Raw genomic sequence first — 17379 nt, 5'->3', positions numbered from 1 at the left:
TAATTTTCAGGCTGTAAAAGCTTCCAGAGAACTTTTTGCATAAACAAACTAGACTGCATCTTAACTTACATATTATTAGGACTCGATCAGTATCTACTTTGATCACCCAGTTTAGGTTTTGAAACTCTAAATAGTAGAGCATTGTAAAGATATAAAATAAAGTTATGAAGTAAGAATTCTAACTAGAATGGGGTGTAATTTCGCTCCTTACATTCTTGGATGAATGTCCAGGCAGTAATTGAAAGAAAATTAGGCAAGGATTTGGGATTTTTGATAGGGTTTAATATTTCCTTCTGTCCTGCAAAATTGTTTAACCCTGGAAAGAGTGCAAAATATACATGGATGTCTGTGACATTGATTCACAAGTTTATTTGATGGCATGCTAAGTAAGTACCACAATGATGCAAAGATGCTGAGATGATCCCAGAGTCTAAATCAACTCAGATGTTTAATAGTGGTACCATGGCATACCATGCAGGTACTTTTAGATTGTGCATTTTTCCTAAGTCACCGTAGATCCTTTGGACAAAGTATTTCAGTCTCTCCTTTTTGGCAGACACAATGTGGATTTAATAACACTTCATGATTACTTCCAATGTATTGTTAATGTTGTGAAATGATTTCAAGTTGATACATTAAAAACAATCATCTGAAATGTGTCCAAGTTCTTATGAAGTAAAGCAGAAGTAGATTTCCTGATCCCTGTGTAGAGTTTCTCAGCACTGTGTTTATGAGGGGATGGCAAAAGATACTAATTTGATAAATCAAGACTTCTTTGGCCATTCTCAGATGCATCTTTATGCTTCTTTAGCCATCTGTTATTTGTTATCCCTGTATTACTGTACTCAATTCAGGTGTTACCTAGTACTTAGCATAACTTAAGTTTTAAACTGCAATATGTGACAGCAACATTTTCTTTAATGCTTTAACTTGGAAGGTAGGATTAAATAATTAATTCATAGTGAGAAACATGCAGAGAAAAAGTGCAAAATGTGCTACCTGCATTAGCTATGTAATCTTTCTGTATGTTTTTTTTATTTGGAGAATTATTTTAGTGATTTGTGTCTCATTGCATTTGAATGGTTATATACAAGTATTATTGTCATGTTAGTGCTATTACTGTTTTGGAACAGTAAGAATCTTTCTTTCTTTGTATTTCACCAGGTCTGGAAATTAGGCTGGTCGCCAAAGCCTGCAGGTGACTTTGGCACAGTTTTTCCTGAAATCCCAGTAGAATTTCTTCAAGAAAAAGAAATCTTTAAAGAGTTCATCTATCGCATTAATACACTCGGTATGTACAAAATTAAAATTGAATGCAGTTGGCTCTTACTTTTCTTATTTTCCCTCAGTAAGTTGTGAAGTTAGCAGATAACTGAGTTTGCTGCTACATCAGACCTCAAAAAAAAAAAAAAAGTCCAGCTTTTTGGATGCTTCTCTATTTTGAAAACCTGATAGATGTCATCTTTTTTAACACTGGACAAAATATCTGTATGTATGGTAAAAATAGGAAAGAAAAAAAAAAGAACCTGAAGATGATATTGTTCAGAGTCCTTCCAATTTTTTATTTTCTAAAATAAACAATTTATAATTAAATTGTAATGATTACAAAAATCCTCAGTTGAAGAGGAAGCAGTATGAAATAGCACATTGTTTCTACAGGTTTAATGTTCCACGTTTAGTTCTGTATTAAGACACAAATGGCTGTTGCTGTGTGTTTTCTTAGGATGGATCAGCCGTACCCAGTTTGAAGAGACTTGGGCGACTTTACTTGGTGTACTTGTAACTCAGCCTATTGTAATGGACCAAGAAGAGAACCAACAAGAGGTAATGTTGCTCACTGAATGTTTTTTAAATTAAATTTTAATTGGAACTAAGGAAAACTGTTTCTGTTAATAAGTCTGTCAAACAGAAAAGTAGTGACCAAAGTGGAGAGACTACTTCTAGTTTTAGTTTCTTGTCTGCAAGTCCATGTGAGTTTAGACCTATCTATCAGTGGTGACAAATACTGAATCTGTACCATTGTGGTTTGAAAGCAGCATTAGAGTAATGACTGTATCTAGTTAAAGATACCCAGAAAAATGCTGCTGAAAAATCAGTGATGAATTTGAGTTCTTTTCCTAAAAGCATTGTAAATAAAATTAGCTAACGTGGAAACTTCAGAAGCTATTCAACTCAGATTTGGTTTCATTTGATGCTTTGTTTCAACAGGAAACTAATGGATTGGTTCTAACAAGAAAAATATACAATTTGAACGCTCTGAAATGGACACCTTGAGATTTTAATGCTGTTAGGATAAGAGTGTGCATGTAGAATTTCAGTGATGGAAGGATGCCCTTTTGCTACTTGCAGTGATTTGTGTGCATTGCGTGCATTGCATCTGTCAGTGTCAGCTAGATATCTGGCTAGGAAGAAGTCTAGTTGCCAGACTTGTTAATGGTAATTTAGTGGAAGGTAACAAACCAATATTCAGGGTTTTCAGGATTCTTTTTTTTTTTTCCAATTCAAATTACAGTAAGTTCATTTTACAGGAAGATACAGAGAGGACCCAAATTAATGTTCTTGCAGTACAAGCCATAACTTCCTTGGTGCTGAGTGCAATGACAATACCTGTTGCAGGCAATCCAGCAGTCAGTTGTTTGGAACAGCAGCCTCGCAACAAAGCTTTAAAAGCTCTGGACACAAGGTATTTTTTTTTTCCACTTCGAAATGTGTAAATTTATGCTTGTGATTAATATGTCATTACATTTAGCTTAATCTAGCAATAGCAAATATGCACAGACTTTTTTTTTTAATAAATGTATAAAGGTGGATCTGTTTGCACAGAAATTGCATAAACTTGCTGAGTAAAAAGACAGTATCTGGAAGAAGACAATGAATGTAAAATCTAGTCAACAGTGTGCAGAATATATCTCTAAACATTTCTCAGTTTTAGCATCCCTTAAAATGCCAGTAAGTGTAGACACACAACATTGTAGAGTAAGCTAGTCAGACTTGCACAAAATCGTTAAAGGGAAAATCTACTTTAATCAATTTCTGTTGGGTTTTCAGGTTTGGGAGGAAGCTAAGTGTTATCAGGGGAATTGTTGAACAAGAAATCCAAGCAATGGTATCTAAGAGAGATAATATTGCTACTCATCACTTATATCAAGCTTGGGACCCTGTTCCATCACTTTCTCCTGTTAGCACAGGTAGGTGCCTTTGTTGGAGTGAGAGAGAGAGTGAATTTCTCTTAGATTTAAAAAGTAGAAATGATACTGTTAGGAATTTGAAACCCAGTTTGCAAGAAAATAAGCCATTTTAAGATATACATATTTTTTAAAATTGCCTTCTGTTTTGCTTTAGGTGCTCTTATCAGCCATGAAAAACTCTTATTGCAAATCAATACTGAACGAGAAATAGGAGATATGGATTATAAACTGGGGCAGGTTTGTTAAAACTTAACTTTGAACTTGACTTTTATTACATTTTCTTCTAATTCTTGAAAATCCAGTTGAGAAATGTTGCTTAACATCAAATTTAAATGAAGGCCTCTGACATTAAGAGTAGATCATAATTGCATGATTCCTCTCAGCCAGTTAATCCACCTTTCAGAAGTTTTGCTTTTGTGTGTGTGCTTGGCCTTTGAGCCAGCTATGGAATTATTCTGCTCTTCAGCCCTGTGTGTTAAAAAGCCCATGTGGTATTAGGCTTAACTTTAGCTATTGGATTTTAATTTGCTGTTGCAAGCATACAGCTGTTCTTAGGAAAAGAAAAATTACTGGATAACTATGCAATGTTGTTTTAACTTTAAATACATAGGGATTTTCTTAAATTTTATAAAGAAAACCTGAAGAACATAGAGGTTTTTTTATAGATAGCCTGAGTGAAAGTAATTAACATTGCATTCAGTTCTCGTTTCAGAAGAAAGGTTAAATTGCAATTAATTTGAATTGCAGTCATTACTGTTCTTAATTATTTTCTTGCTCAGTATGAATTGTGAATACCTTCACTTTGCTTTAGATTTAGGATCTAATATGTTAACTTTGAATGATGTATGCACATCATACCGAGTTCAACTAAAACATTGAAAAAGGTTTAAAAAAAATTGTGATGTGCAATTCACGTAGATGATCTTTGAGGCTATGTTCATGTCCTGTAATTTAAATGAAAAATATACTGGACTTCTGGAATTTTACTAATCTGACTGAAGATGTTGAATGATGAATTCCCTTTTTTTTTTTTTCTTGCTGTAAGGTCTCTATACATTCCATATGGTTAGGAAATAATATCACTCCATTGAGAGAAGAAGAGTGGGGTGAGGATGAGGAAGATGAGAATGATGTACCTGTTCCTTCCTCACCACCGACCTCTCCTATTAACACCAGGTACGTTGTCTCTCCTTTAACTTGTCAAATAACCTTTTATATAATCAAAATTCAGAGTTGAGTAAAACAGCTTTTTTAATTGGACACTGGATGCAAATAAGATAAAAAATATAAGTACTAAACCCTGTTTCAAACTGAGCATTTTGACAGAACTTAAGAATAGCCATTTTAACCCTTGCTTATCGTGCTTTGCAGGAAGCATCGGGCTGGTGTAGATATACATTCTTGTTCTCAGTTCTTACTTGAACTGTATAGTCAGTGGATATTGCCATCAAACCCTAACAAGAGAACGCCAGTCATATTGATTAGTGAAGTTGTGCGATCAGTAAGTCTAAAATATTGTTCTGAATCGTTGAGTGTATATTAACAAATCTTTGGAGTTAAACATCATTTGTAAAGGATCTTTTAATACGTAAGAAATGCTGGCTTTTTTTTTTTTAAAAAAAAGTTATTTTCTTGGCATTGATATTATATGGTTAGTGTGGAAATATAACTTGCACAATTATAACATTACAACGTTTGAAACAATGTAAGCACCTGAATTTGAGTATTTTGCTACTGCATTACAGACATCTTAATGTCATGTGGCAGTCCTTTTAAAATTGATTGTTTACAATAAACAGATTTCAGGGTTTTGCTTTTTCTTTCTTCTTAAAAAAAAAAAGTGAAAAAACCAATGTATTAAAGGACTAAAATGACAAAGTATAAAAGCAAAACTAAAGAATGTGTCTTGATAGGCATTATGTGCTGATAAGGAGGCCTACATTGAACTGTCTTTGCAGATCATGTATTGCGTAGTTTTGGGAGTTCAAACACATTGTAATTGGCAGCATTCATTCATTTTACAGAACTACTTACTGTAGTGGATTTGATTTTGTAAACTTTGTGGGGGAAAAAAAGGACCATTTTAAGGTAATTTTTTACTGGGATGGATGGTAGAATTCTGCATAAGTTAACAATTGTTTTTCCAAACATCTTGGTCAATTAAAGGATATTTGCTAACAATTAAAGGAGATGCCTCTTCTAAGGGACTACTAATAGGCTTTTTGTGTGTTCATTTGAATTTGTGCATAGCTCCTGGCAGTATCGGACTTATTTACAGAAAGAAATCAGTTTGAGATGATGTATACAACGTTGACAGAATTGCGAAAGGTGCATCCATCAGAAGATGAGATTCTTATACAGTATTTGATACCAGCCACTTGTAAGGCTGCAGCTGTTCTTGGGATGGTAAGAAATTCTCATGGAAATTTATTTCAAGTTGATGAGTTTAGGTGTACTAGTCCTTATCTTCCACTGCGAAATCTGGTAGTTGCTGCTGATCTTTCTTGTTTTAAGATACAAAGACACTTAACTTGATAGTCTTGTAACTCTTTTCTTTCCCTTGCTTTTTGTTTACTTCTGTTGTCATTCCATATTTAGAGAATGGACATTTAGTAATACAAATTAATGTTACTCTCTTTAACTATGAATGCCAACGAAGAATAGTATCTTTCAATGGACGTTTCAGAGAGTACCACTTCTGAAAAAAAAAAATGAGATTCTTTTTGAGCTAGCATTTCTATAAACTTCATATGAAACTAACATAAAATTGTATTGATAGTAATGATAAGAAATGTTTTAAAACATTTTGGGACAGTAGTTTGAGTAGCTACTGCAGCAGCACCTGTACAGAGGAATGCTGTGGAAGTGATGCCAGACATACTAAAGGAGTTGTAGAGATCATCTTGTTCTGACTGTGCTGACTGTGCAATTACCCACTCAGTGAGTTAATAACACTTTCCCACAAGTGAACAGCTGCACATCTCTGTAAGTGGGAGAAAATAAAAGGTTAATTCCAGTTGAGAGCAGCATGTTGTCCCATGCTCTGTCATGTTCAAAACTTGCTTAAAAGGAGCAACTAAGATCGCATGTTTTAAAACTGGCCTGTATCTTAGATTCTTCACAAATACCAAAATTAAGTAAAATAAATAATTTCTACTAAATACTTAGAATACATTGCAAGAAAAATAAGACTTCGCTGTTCAAGTGTAGCAGTACAGAATAGTTTTTAGGTATTCTAGTAGGTTGTTGTATTTTGGTAAAGTATACAATACTAGCTTAAATGTAGGAGTGATGGATAGAAAGATGTGCAGAACTAGGTGCCATTGGTTTTGGAAAAAAAAAAAAAAAGTGGAGCACTCTACTATTAGTTGAGTAGATGGCAGAGTATTCATTTGTACACAGGCTGTTAGCACTTACCAGCTTTTAAAACAGTTTAGGAACTTGATGATGTCCCTTCCAACACAAGTCATTCTATCATTCTGACAGTTTCCAGCCCAAGATCTATAAGTAATGAATCCTTAATAGCATGTATAACTATGCACACTTTGTTGGTTATAAATTACGAGATAGCGTGTATTATTTGTAGCAAATTATTTTGATAGCATTAGTTCAATCAGTTAATCTGCAAATCATCTCTTATCTGATGTATTACCCTGTGACATTGATTCGAAGTACTATTTTAAGCCAGTCTCTGTTTTGCTAATCTTAAATTTTTCCAGGTATTTCCAACAACAAGATTTACTAGTGTTTATTTGTAACGAATACTTTTTTTGAATGTTCTAGGATAAAGCTGTGGCTGAACCAGTGAGTCGACTGCTGGAATCTACCTTAAGAAGCACTCATATGCCAAGTCGAATTGGGGCTCTGCATGGAATTCTTTACATCCTTGAGTGTGACCTGCTCGATGAGACAGCAAAGCAACTCATTCCAATCATCTGCGAGTATTTACTCTCCAATTTGAGAGCAGTAGCACAGTAAGACTTTTCCCTCCTCCCACCATCTCCTTAATATAAGTGAGAAGTTCTGTTTGTTTTAAGTGAAAGAGTACATGTCTAAGTAAACTAGCTTACTTTAATCTGACTTTTAAAAACTAACAAAAAAAAAAATAAGACTTCTAGGCTTGCTTTATTAGAACTAGGAAAAGCTAGGAATAGCTTTTCTTGGAGTGCCACTCTTTCTGCGTCTGACTGGATCTGTTGCATGCTCATGTGTTGCATGCTCCTTTATGGTTTGCTATGTTCAATCCTTTTTAGAGCAGGTTATTGTATCAGGCAGCTCAAGTTCTTGTCATTTTCTTTGAAACCTTACAAATGAAGCTTAGCCAGCTTAAGATTTTATTTTCAGAACTAAAAAGTTACTTGAGGGTGAGAAAGCTGTTTTCTTAGACTCTTGTCTCTTTGGTAAATTGTGCTCCCTAAACCTTTTGTTACTCTTCTGTCAAGAGGCATACTCCTTGACTGACCTCTGCAGCATCAGTAATGGAATAAATTTCATCTAAACAAGTGAAGCACTGATAGTTTCAAATTATATTGCTGAAAAAATATTTGGGAATGTTGCACTGACTTTCCATGAAAACTAGTGCTCTCTTATAGCTTGTGCAAATCACTTGGAGATACATTGTGCAGTTTACAGTTTAAAAACTGCATAAATTTGATATGGAAAAAATACCTGCTATTTCTAGGGCTTGTTTGTATTCTCTCAATTCCTGACCTAGATCACTTACGTAAGTAACTACTAGTGTTTTTTCTTATTTACAGTTGTGTGACTGTCCATAACCAACAGCATATCTTAGTAATGTGTGCAGCTGCATTCTATTTGATAGAGAACTATCCACTTGATGTAGGACCTGAATTCTCTGCAGGAATTATACAGGTATGTTGTAATTCCCACAATCACAGGTAATTATGTAACTTGGGATCAACACTTGGTATCTTTAACTCTTGACTTAATTTTTGTGTTGTAGGTTTTATTTTCATCAGGCTTCCTTTAAACAGGAGTCCTACATGCAGTTCCTCACAGAAGAGTTGTAAGAATATGCTGCTAGAAGGTGACCTAAACGTGCCTCAAAAAAACAAGTAGATGGCTTTTTTCTGTATTTCAGATGTGCGGAGTCATGGTGTCTGGAAGCGATGAATCAACACCATCCATTATTTACCATTGTGTCCTGAGGGGATTAGAACGACTCCTTCTTTCAGAGCAGCTTTCCAGGCTGGATAGTGAATCTCTAGTTAAACTGAGTGTTGACAGAGTGAATGTGCAGAGCCCCCACAGAGCAATGGCAGCTCTTGGGCTAATGCTGACTTGCATGTACACAGGTATTTTATGTTTTTTAAATACCTTTTGATGTGCTGAAAGACTAGCTTACTAACAGTGCTAATTTTAATTTATTTTTTCAATTGTTCTTGCTAGCAAGGATAAAAAGGTATTATTCTGGCATTTGCAGTAAATTTGTAACAAATTATTTTGGTTTAGGAAAGGAAAAAGTCAGCCCCAGTCGTTCCACAGATGCAAATCCTGCAGCCCCCGACAGTGAGTCTGTGATCGTGGCTATGGAACGAGTATCTGTTCTTTTTGATAGGTGAGAGGATAAAATGTGATATGGGGCACCAATGGGGAAATGATTCTTTGGCACTGTCTCCTCACTTCTCTGACAGTTCTAATATTTAATTAATGTTATTTCTCTGCTTACTATTGCTTAAAATTGATACTTGTAGTATACACAGGAACACTGATGGAATTGCTGAACACAGCTCAAATGTACAGGAATGTAAATGGAAAACAGACGTGTCCTAACTGATACTCAGTGTTGCACAAACTGTAATACTTTTATAAATGTATTTCCAGCTCCCTTCAGGTCAAACTCTTAAGTGCTTTTCAGGATGTCTTCTGTGTAATCAAGGATATAAATCCTAGTTTACGGGAAATAATCTTTGAAACCATCCTTAAGAGTTTAAAACCTCTTTTCCCCTTCCCCCACCCGCATGTTGCTCTTTCCAAGACTGTTAAGTAACTGCAGTGGAAGGGTACAGAAAAATTTCTGTATTCACATGGAACTCATTTAATGGAAGTATTTCATAACCCCTGTTCTGATCTGACAATCTCAAGCTGTGTTAAGTGAGCGTAGCATGTTAGATTTTGCATAGTAGCTTGTGGCATAATGGCTGGCTTTTTTTGTGCAGGTTCAGTGGTTTTTCCATAAAACTGGATGAGGGTTTCAGTTCTGCACTCAGAACAGAGCTGGAGCAGTGCTTGAAAAAATCATTCCTAAGAGTTAGTAAAACAAACAAGAATAAATACTAGAAGCAGAAAATTTCTTAGGATTATTCCCTACAACAATTACTGATTTGATGTTAGCACATTGACAGATGCAGTGTTTATTAGGAAGATTTTCCAATCAGTGTTCTTTAAATTGAAGATTTCTCCCTCTTTACAATTTTTTTCTCTGTTATATATTAGTCATTCTGGTGTTGATTGAAAAATATGCAAAGATATTATGAATGAAAATCAAGATTCTGCTTATCATGAATCACAGAATAGCTTGGGTTGGACCTTAAAGCCCATCCCCAACTAGTTCCAACTCCCTACTGTGGGCAGGTTGCCAACCACTAGAAGAGTGTCTGGCCCCAAACACCTCCAGGGATGGGGCATCCACAGCTTCTCTGGACAGCCTGTTCCAGTGCCTCACCACCTTCTGAGCAGAGAATTTCTTCCTATTATCTAAATCTTCCATTTTTTAATTTAAAACCATTTCTCCTTGTCCTGTCACTATCAATAAAAAGTAAGTCTCTTTCCTGTTTATAAGCACCCTTTAAGTACTGGAAAGCCGAGGTCTCCCCAGAGCCTCCTCTTCTCCAGACTGAACAAGCCCACTTCCATCAACCTTTCTCCATAGGAGAGGTGCTCCAGCCTTTGTAGCCTCCTTTGAACCTGCTCCAACCATGTTCTTTTTGTTGGCCTCAAGCCTGGATGCTGGATGCAGTACTGCAGATGGGGCCTCACAAGAGCAGAGAGGCACAATCACCTCCCTCACCTTGCACACCTCTTTTGATGCAGCCCAGGATACAATTGACCTTCCTGGCTGCAAGCGCACACTCATGTCTATCTGTTCATCAGAACCCCGAAGTCCTTTGCAGTGCTGGTCTCAATTTGTTCTCCTGGTCTACATAAGCCTTGTGCTGGACGCTGCTGAACCTCGTTAGGTTCTTGTGGGTCCACTTTGCAAGCTTGTCTCTGGATGACAGCTCTTTCTTCTGTTATATCAGCTTCACTCAGCTTAGTGTCATCTGCAAACTTACTGAGGTTATGCTCAGTCCTGCTTTTACAGGTCATTGATAAAGAAGTTGAAGAGAATGGTCTTTTCTCTGATAATTAGTAGTAGTAATCTCCCTATCTTTTTTTTTTTTGTTCTCATTTAACTTCTTCAGCAATTGTATTGTGAAATCTTGTTTCTAAACCAGTAGTTTAAAAAATGTTGGCTACTTGAGAAAGAAAGTGGAAAAAAAGTTGGGGAGGGGCAGGTGAGGGAATAACTTCTATAGAATTTATTTTAGTTTTGTTAGATTTCTTAGGCTAGACTGTTAGTGTAAGATGAGGTGAGGTCTTGATTCTTGTTTAAGACTTGCCTATCTAAAGATGAAAATAGAGTATTCTTCCTATTGCAGTTAATTTGAAAATAACAAGATGTTCACTGGAATTAAATAATAAAATGTTATTTTTCTATTATTTTTAGGATCAGGAAGGGATTTCCTTTTGAAGCTAGAGTAGTGGCCCGAATCCTTCCACAATTCCTTGATGATTTTTTTCCTCCACAAGATGTAATGAATAAAGTTATTGGAGAATTTCTATCCAATCAGCAGCCTTATCCACAATTTATGGCAACAGTAGTTTATAAGGTAATGTATATCTATCTTTTTCCTTAAGTGTTTCAGAGAACTGTTAAGTAAGCGACAGCTCTTCAGTCTTCAGTACTTGAATACAAGGGGCAAATATAATTTTCACTAGATCTAATAAGCTGTTCAGCAGTGTTTGAGGTGTACTGTTGTGAACTTTGTTCGGGGGGAAATGGGGGATCTAGAATCACCTTGATAAAGGAAAAACAGTGAGAAAATTAATAGCAGGGATTCTGCTGCTCAGATTCTTCTGGTCTTGAGGAGGCACTCCAGGTGATATGGTTCTATAAAACCAGCCAAGCTTCTGGCAGACATAGTTGGGCTTCTTGGCATCCTGTGTTTCATCACCTACGCATTGGACTCCATGCACTCTTAAGCGATGCACTATGCAGCGCCCTGTATGTATTAAAGACAGAGACACAATGCAGGTCTTGCTTTTTGTGCACTCACTTCAATTTGCCACAGGTGTCTTGAGTCCAGTCTGCAAAATCACTGTCAGAGTTCCCACAACTCTGTGAATCTCAGAGCTTTGTAGATGAGGTAAACCTTTAGAAGAGAAACTAAACTCCTTCCCATGTCTGTATATCTTGTCTTTATTCCTACGTAAAATATTTTTGCAGGTATTCCAGACACTACATACCACTGGACAGTCCTCAATGGTCCGTGACTGGGTGATGCTGTCTCTCTCTAATTTCACACAAAGGACACCTGTGGCAATGGCAGTGTGGAGTCTTTCCTGTTTTTTTGTCAGTGCTTCCACCAGTCAATGGATTTCAGCAATGTATCCTAAACAGATTGAATGTGTGTCACTTCTGGGTAAATGTGATTCTGTAAAGGACATTGATAGCTTAGGAGAGCCTAATACACAATTTAGTACACACTCAAAAGAAACCTTAACCAGAATAACAAACTTTTATTCTATCTGTACTGTGCTTGAACCTCAGGTTTCAGGAAGAAAGAACTTCTAAACAGTTTTTTGAGAATACAGTTACCTAAAACTATTTTTTAAATTTCTGTTCCTTATGACTGTTCAGGTTGATTTGGAAATTCATTATGTTAAGAGACTTTAAAAAAGCTTCACTGGACATCTTTGCAGTCACCTCTAAATTCTTTGTTTTGTATTCCTCCTACAAAATAAAAATATTAAATTAAAAAAAAAAGTTGCCTTTCATGACTGCATGACTGGGCAAAAAAATAAATATGTCATCATGTCTGAAATCTAATGATTCCTCATGACAACACTGCTCCTTGGCTGTAGGCAGTTCAGTCTAATTGCACCATTTCCTCCATTAGATAAAGACTGCTGCTAGGTTAAAGTAAGTTTCTGGAAATAAAAAAGTTGTGCTAAGCTACTGAAGAAATAGAATTCCTGTAGTAGCAGTTCAGTGAACACATGAAAGTGTTTTTCACATTGTTAGTGAACTCAAATATACACCACTTCGTTGGAGAGCAGTGTTTAAAGTAGTAAACCAAATATATTCAAATTCTGTCATTTATGACCTTAACTTATATCTCAGTCTTCCACATATTATCAGCAGAATGGGAAAACTGGAGCAAGTGGATGTTAACATCTTCTGTTTGGTGGCCATGGACTTTTACCGACATCAGATTGATGAAGAATTAGATCGGAGGGCTTTTCAGTCAGTGTTTGAGGTGGTAGCATCTCCAGGAACCCCATATCATCGCCTCCTAACTTGTTTGCAAAATGTCCACAAGGTCACAGCATGTTGAATGTCCTGATGCATAACGAAATTGCATGACTAGTGTTGGAATCTGATATGAACTATAGGAAATGTGAGATCGAGGAAGTATCTGTGGTTGCATTTGAGATAAACATGGACCTGCCACTTATTTTTTTTCCAGGAGAAGTGTTCTGCAGCACTGGAAATCACCTGAAAAATCTAGCAGTTTTTTTTTGTTCTTGACACGAGGCTCCTGTGGATGGAGTTGTCCATGTTCTACAAGTGATGTTTGGGACTAACTGAGATAGATTTACTAACTGTAAACTATAAGCAAGTGCTACATGCAAGGTAACTGGTATTGCTCTTCTTCCTAACGTTCAGCTGAAGCCACTGTGTTTGCAGCTGGTAAGAAACTGACAGAAACACTCTGTTATTGCAAGCTGCATTCATTAGAGAACTTCATAGTTCTATGTACGTGTATATACTGTTGTGTAGTACGAAATAGAGATTATTGAATTGTCTCTCCCAAACAAGGACAAGAAAAGATGGCTTTCATGAGTTTCACTTCCAGCATGTAATTCCTCTCCAGACTTTCTTATATCCTGTGGTGCACGTGTTGGTGGTATCGGAGATGTGGTGCACATACGTAACCACACTTTTTTCTTTTTTTTTTCTCTCAGGATTTAAAATTTGAGTACAATATATCAGTAGAAGAAATTTTAACTTAAATATTTCTATTTCTATATCATGTACAGTATGTAAAATTGTAATATGTGTGATGCATGAGCTGTGCTGTAATTCAAGGTGAACAGAAGCCACGCTACTGAATGTCTTGACATCTGTATTGTCCTCATTTTTCCTTGTGCTCAAATTTATGTTCTTTTTGAAATTCCATCTTAATGTACAGATTACATCTTGTTTTGCATTTCACTTTTTCTTAAAGCGCTTTAAAACTGGAATATGTTGATTTAATGTGTCTTGAGTGACTGTATTAAGGAGGCATTCTTGTGGTCCACTTGTAGCTTTTGAATTCCTTTATGTTGAGATGTTATGGTAAAAGAGAGGACTAGTTATTTTGGATCAGCCTTTTGTATACTTAAGAAATGGCTCTTATCTGTTGCACAGCATTTAAGAGACAATAGTGCAAGCTCCCCAGTAGTCAATAACCATTTGACCTTTCCTAACTGAGACCATGGAGTCAACTGGATTCAAACCACTCTCACTTTGAACAAATTTATACTAGCAGTTGAGAATCAGAAGGCTGCTGTGGTCTACTTTGGGACTGGCTAAGGTGTTAGATTGCACAACGGCTTTTATTACCTGTCATACACGTAATGCTTTAGACACACAGTACAAATATCAACAATTTTATAGCACTACACAAGGCCAGATTTAGCTTTTACTTACCACCCAGGAAACCCCATTGATCTGTGAGTTGCCTGGGGAAAGCATAGCATTCATCTTTCGTTATATTTGTTATAATTTTTTAATTATAGAAAAATGATAGCTGGGTTTTCAGTCACGTCCTATATTTAACCTCTCTTCAATTCCTTATCACACCTTTTGGTGACACTTGGAAAAATGAGATAGTGTTGTCAGGAGGAGCATGTACTTGTATGTATTTCTGTATATAATGTATATGTGGAAATTATACACGTGACAACATTTAATGTATACAGATATGTATATTTGTATTTATTAAACCCATGTATTTAAACTAATTCCAATCTAGACCAAAAATTGTTACTCCTGCCCATAAATTGATTTAAAAGGAATTGTCCACTGCTGTCACTTCCTCTTGAAAAGGCAAAACTGATAATATGGGCAGTAGAAACAACTGTAGACATTGCTGTATTTAGCTCTCTACAGATCTTACTATCTAGAGCAATTATTTCTGCCCTTAGTTGGGTTACTCTTATTTCTTGGGCCACAGCACTGTGGTGATTTTTAAAAGAAGCTGAATAGGAGTTCAGAAAAAGATTTAATAGATACTGTTTGAAAGTTTTGAGTTGCATTGGAAATTACCTTAATTCTGACAAGAGACTAATTCAAGGCAGTGAGATATAATGCCCTGTGCATTCGTTAAGGGTAGTATAGATCACTCTTCCCTTTTGTAACCACCAATAATCGTTTTGTACTGTAAACCCACACACCAGTCAGTTTTTGTATGATATATAGTTTAAGTGAAGATATTTTTGTAAGCTATTTTCCAAATTTTAAAATAGATTTTAATATATTTTTTAAGCATCAGGTTAGTCATATTCTCACCAACAGTATATGTTGTGTTACAAACTGTTAAATTCTTTGTAATTTTAAGCTCCTCATGATTAACAGACTAGTTGGTTACTTTACCTTGGGAAAACAGGAGCTAGTCCCTTTATGAAACTTTCCAAACCAACCAATTTGGGACTTGGCATAGAATCTTTCCAACCACTGAAAGGAGTGTATTGAACCAAGCAGTCAGCATGGCTGGATGAGAAGCATTTGATGTGACAAAGCCCCTTTTTCTCAAATGACCTTTAAGCAAATACTTGCATTACCCAGTTCTAGGCAAGCTTTAGAGCTGATGCAGTCAGTTTTACACTCATAGATTCACTGCTAGTAATTACTCCATCTGCTTGGACTTCTCTTGGAGATTTGTCATAGTATATATATACCTCCTGAAACATGTTTCTGGAACTTCTAAAGAACAGCAGCTCCTTTTAGAAGTTCTCAGTGACCTGTAGGGAATAAGGGCCCTCCTAGTATGGAAACAGGCACACGAGTTGTGCTTCAAATCTAATATGTCACCTGCAGCACATTTTGCTATCCTCTTCCTGTCCTTGCTTTCTCCATTCTCCCTTCTTTTGGAGTGAAATTGTTTTGAAATCACTCCTTTCTGCTTGTAATGACAAGAATCAAGATGTCTGTGGTGGGGACTGCAACAACAGAACAAAACAGCAGAACAGTGGTCACCAAGAAAATCCTGATATTGAATTTAAAGAAAAAAAATGCAAAACATTTAAAATAATTTATTATTGAAAGCATTCAGAGTATTTTGTATTCAGAGTATTTTCTATTTATGCATTTTGCCAGTTGAAATTGAATGTGAGAGTATTTAAATCTTCTCTTGAGCATATACTCAGATGTCATTTCTTCCCTAAAGTAAGTGACTGTGCAGTACTCCTGCTTTGGTAGGAATGCCTTCTCAGTACCAAGAAGTTTTGTTTCTTAAAAAATAGGGCATTCCTTAAGCATTAAGTAATGATAGAACAGATTTAGATAAATGAAGTGGGGAATGAGTGGAAGCTTTCAGATTAAAAGACATTTATCCATACTTAATAGATTTACCTTAAGAGCGTTCTGTCTTACCGTTCTCCTTTATAAATGGCTGTTAACTTCTTAAAGCAGATAAGGAGGTTGTGTCAGAAGCACTGCAAAGACAGTTCTCCAAGAGCAGCAGACGTATTTTTTTGTCTTACACGTTGGTGGAGCTGTCATACCTAAGCATTTACGCTTCCTAAATAAAAGAAATTTTTAGAGTATAATGAGCAATAAATATAGCAATAAGCAGTCTCATTAAATTTGGTCATTCAGAATCTTACCCAGTGGTTGGAAGGGATGAGGTGGGAGTAAAAGGTGTTGGTTCAAGTACATTCACTGCATAAAACAGACTTTTTCCATGTACAATCCCAAGTAAAATTTGCACTAATGATAGAAATAACTATGTGACAATGGTAAGTGCTTTGCTCTTTTATTTTTAAAACAATTCTGGTTACAGGGATACAGATGATAAAAGTTATAAAGGAGCAAAGTACTTCAGTACTTTAATTTAGATAGTTTCCTTATTTTAAAGTTAAAAAAAAAAAAAAAAAAAAGCAAGCTGCTGTAAGAACCAGAGTAAGCAATGTAGCAAAATTACTGGGAAGTTCAATATGCTACTCTTATATTGAGATTTCAGGTGAACTCTTTGTGCATGCTACTTTGAAGCGTCCACTGAAAAATCTTGAGAATCCCATAGTCATACCCAGGAGAGCTTCTGTAGTATGCCAGGTTTTAGTTGTATTCATGTTGACTGGGTATGAATGCTGCAGAGCATTTGTGAAGCATGCGCTGCTTTCTGTCATGTGCATTTGTGTGAGCTTATCATTTCCCACCAGTCTGTGTACACATACCATCAAGTTGGGTCAACCTGACGAAGGACAAGGCAAAGGCATGTGATGTACAGCACCCTGTGCTGTTGTCTTATAGAGCTTGAGGGCAGTGATGAGCGAAAGCTTGGAGCCCCAACCCAAAGAACAATTGTACTCAAAATAAAAGGAAAGCATATAATTTTAGATGTCTGTTTAAGTTTAAAGAAATGCTGAAAATACTGCAATTTGAAACTAAAAGAGAAAATAAAATACAACTATTGCTGTAAGACATTTTTCTCTGTTTATTTAAAAAAAAAAAAAAAAAGAAACCTTGTTGCATTCTCACTATATTCTTCCCCGATGTCTCCTTTTCAGCAGCTATCAAATATGGAGTATTTTAACATTATGCAAGAATACTCGAACTATCTGCAGTTGTAGGTATGCTTCAGAATCTCAGTACTGTTTGCAATAAAAAAGTATCACAACTGAGCTTTTAATTATGTCTAAT

The 17379-nt window shown here is 36.0% G+C and overlaps 1 protein-coding gene across 3 annotated transcripts in view; it reads left to right on the top strand.

Annotated features, from left to right (window-relative positions):
- The window catches only part of HTT (huntingtin), a 79473-nt gene extending 62315 nt beyond the window's left edge, over nucleotides 1-17158 (top strand). For all 3 annotated transcript variants that reach the window (XM_085223558.1, XM_085223559.1, XM_085223557.1), the window contains 15 exons: nucleotides 1165-1291; nucleotides 1724-1824; nucleotides 2529-2683; nucleotides 3049-3188; nucleotides 3343-3425; nucleotides 4234-4364; nucleotides 4560-4689; nucleotides 5439-5594; nucleotides 6972-7162; nucleotides 7946-8060; nucleotides 8290-8503; nucleotides 8661-8766; nucleotides 10918-11080; nucleotides 11698-11858; nucleotides 12595-17158. In XM_085223558.1, the coding sequence (XP_085079684.1) occupies nucleotides 1165-1291; nucleotides 1724-1824; nucleotides 2529-2683; nucleotides 3049-3188; nucleotides 3343-3425; nucleotides 4234-4364; nucleotides 4560-4689; nucleotides 5439-5594; nucleotides 6972-7162; nucleotides 7946-8060; nucleotides 8290-8503; nucleotides 8661-8766; nucleotides 10918-11080; nucleotides 11698-11858; nucleotides 12595-12808 (2187 nt within the window). In that variant the 3' untranslated portion in view covers nucleotides 12809-17158. The remainder of the gene's footprint in view (nucleotides 1-1164; nucleotides 1292-1723; nucleotides 1825-2528; nucleotides 2684-3048; nucleotides 3189-3342; nucleotides 3426-4233; nucleotides 4365-4559; nucleotides 4690-5438; nucleotides 5595-6971; nucleotides 7163-7945; nucleotides 8061-8289; nucleotides 8504-8660; nucleotides 8767-10917; nucleotides 11081-11697; nucleotides 11859-12594) is intronic.
- Nucleotides 17159-17379: the final 221 nt, after the last annotated feature.

The sequence above is a fragment of the Meleagris gallopavo genome, chromosome 4, assembly GCF_905368555.1.
Source record: "Meleagris gallopavo chromosome 4, MGAL_WU_HG_1.1, whole genome shotgun sequence".
NCBI lineage: Eukaryota > Metazoa > Chordata > Aves > Galliformes > Phasianidae > Meleagris > Meleagris gallopavo.
Note: the sequence above shows the minus strand (reverse complement) of the source record. Positions and strands in the feature narration are given on the sequence as shown.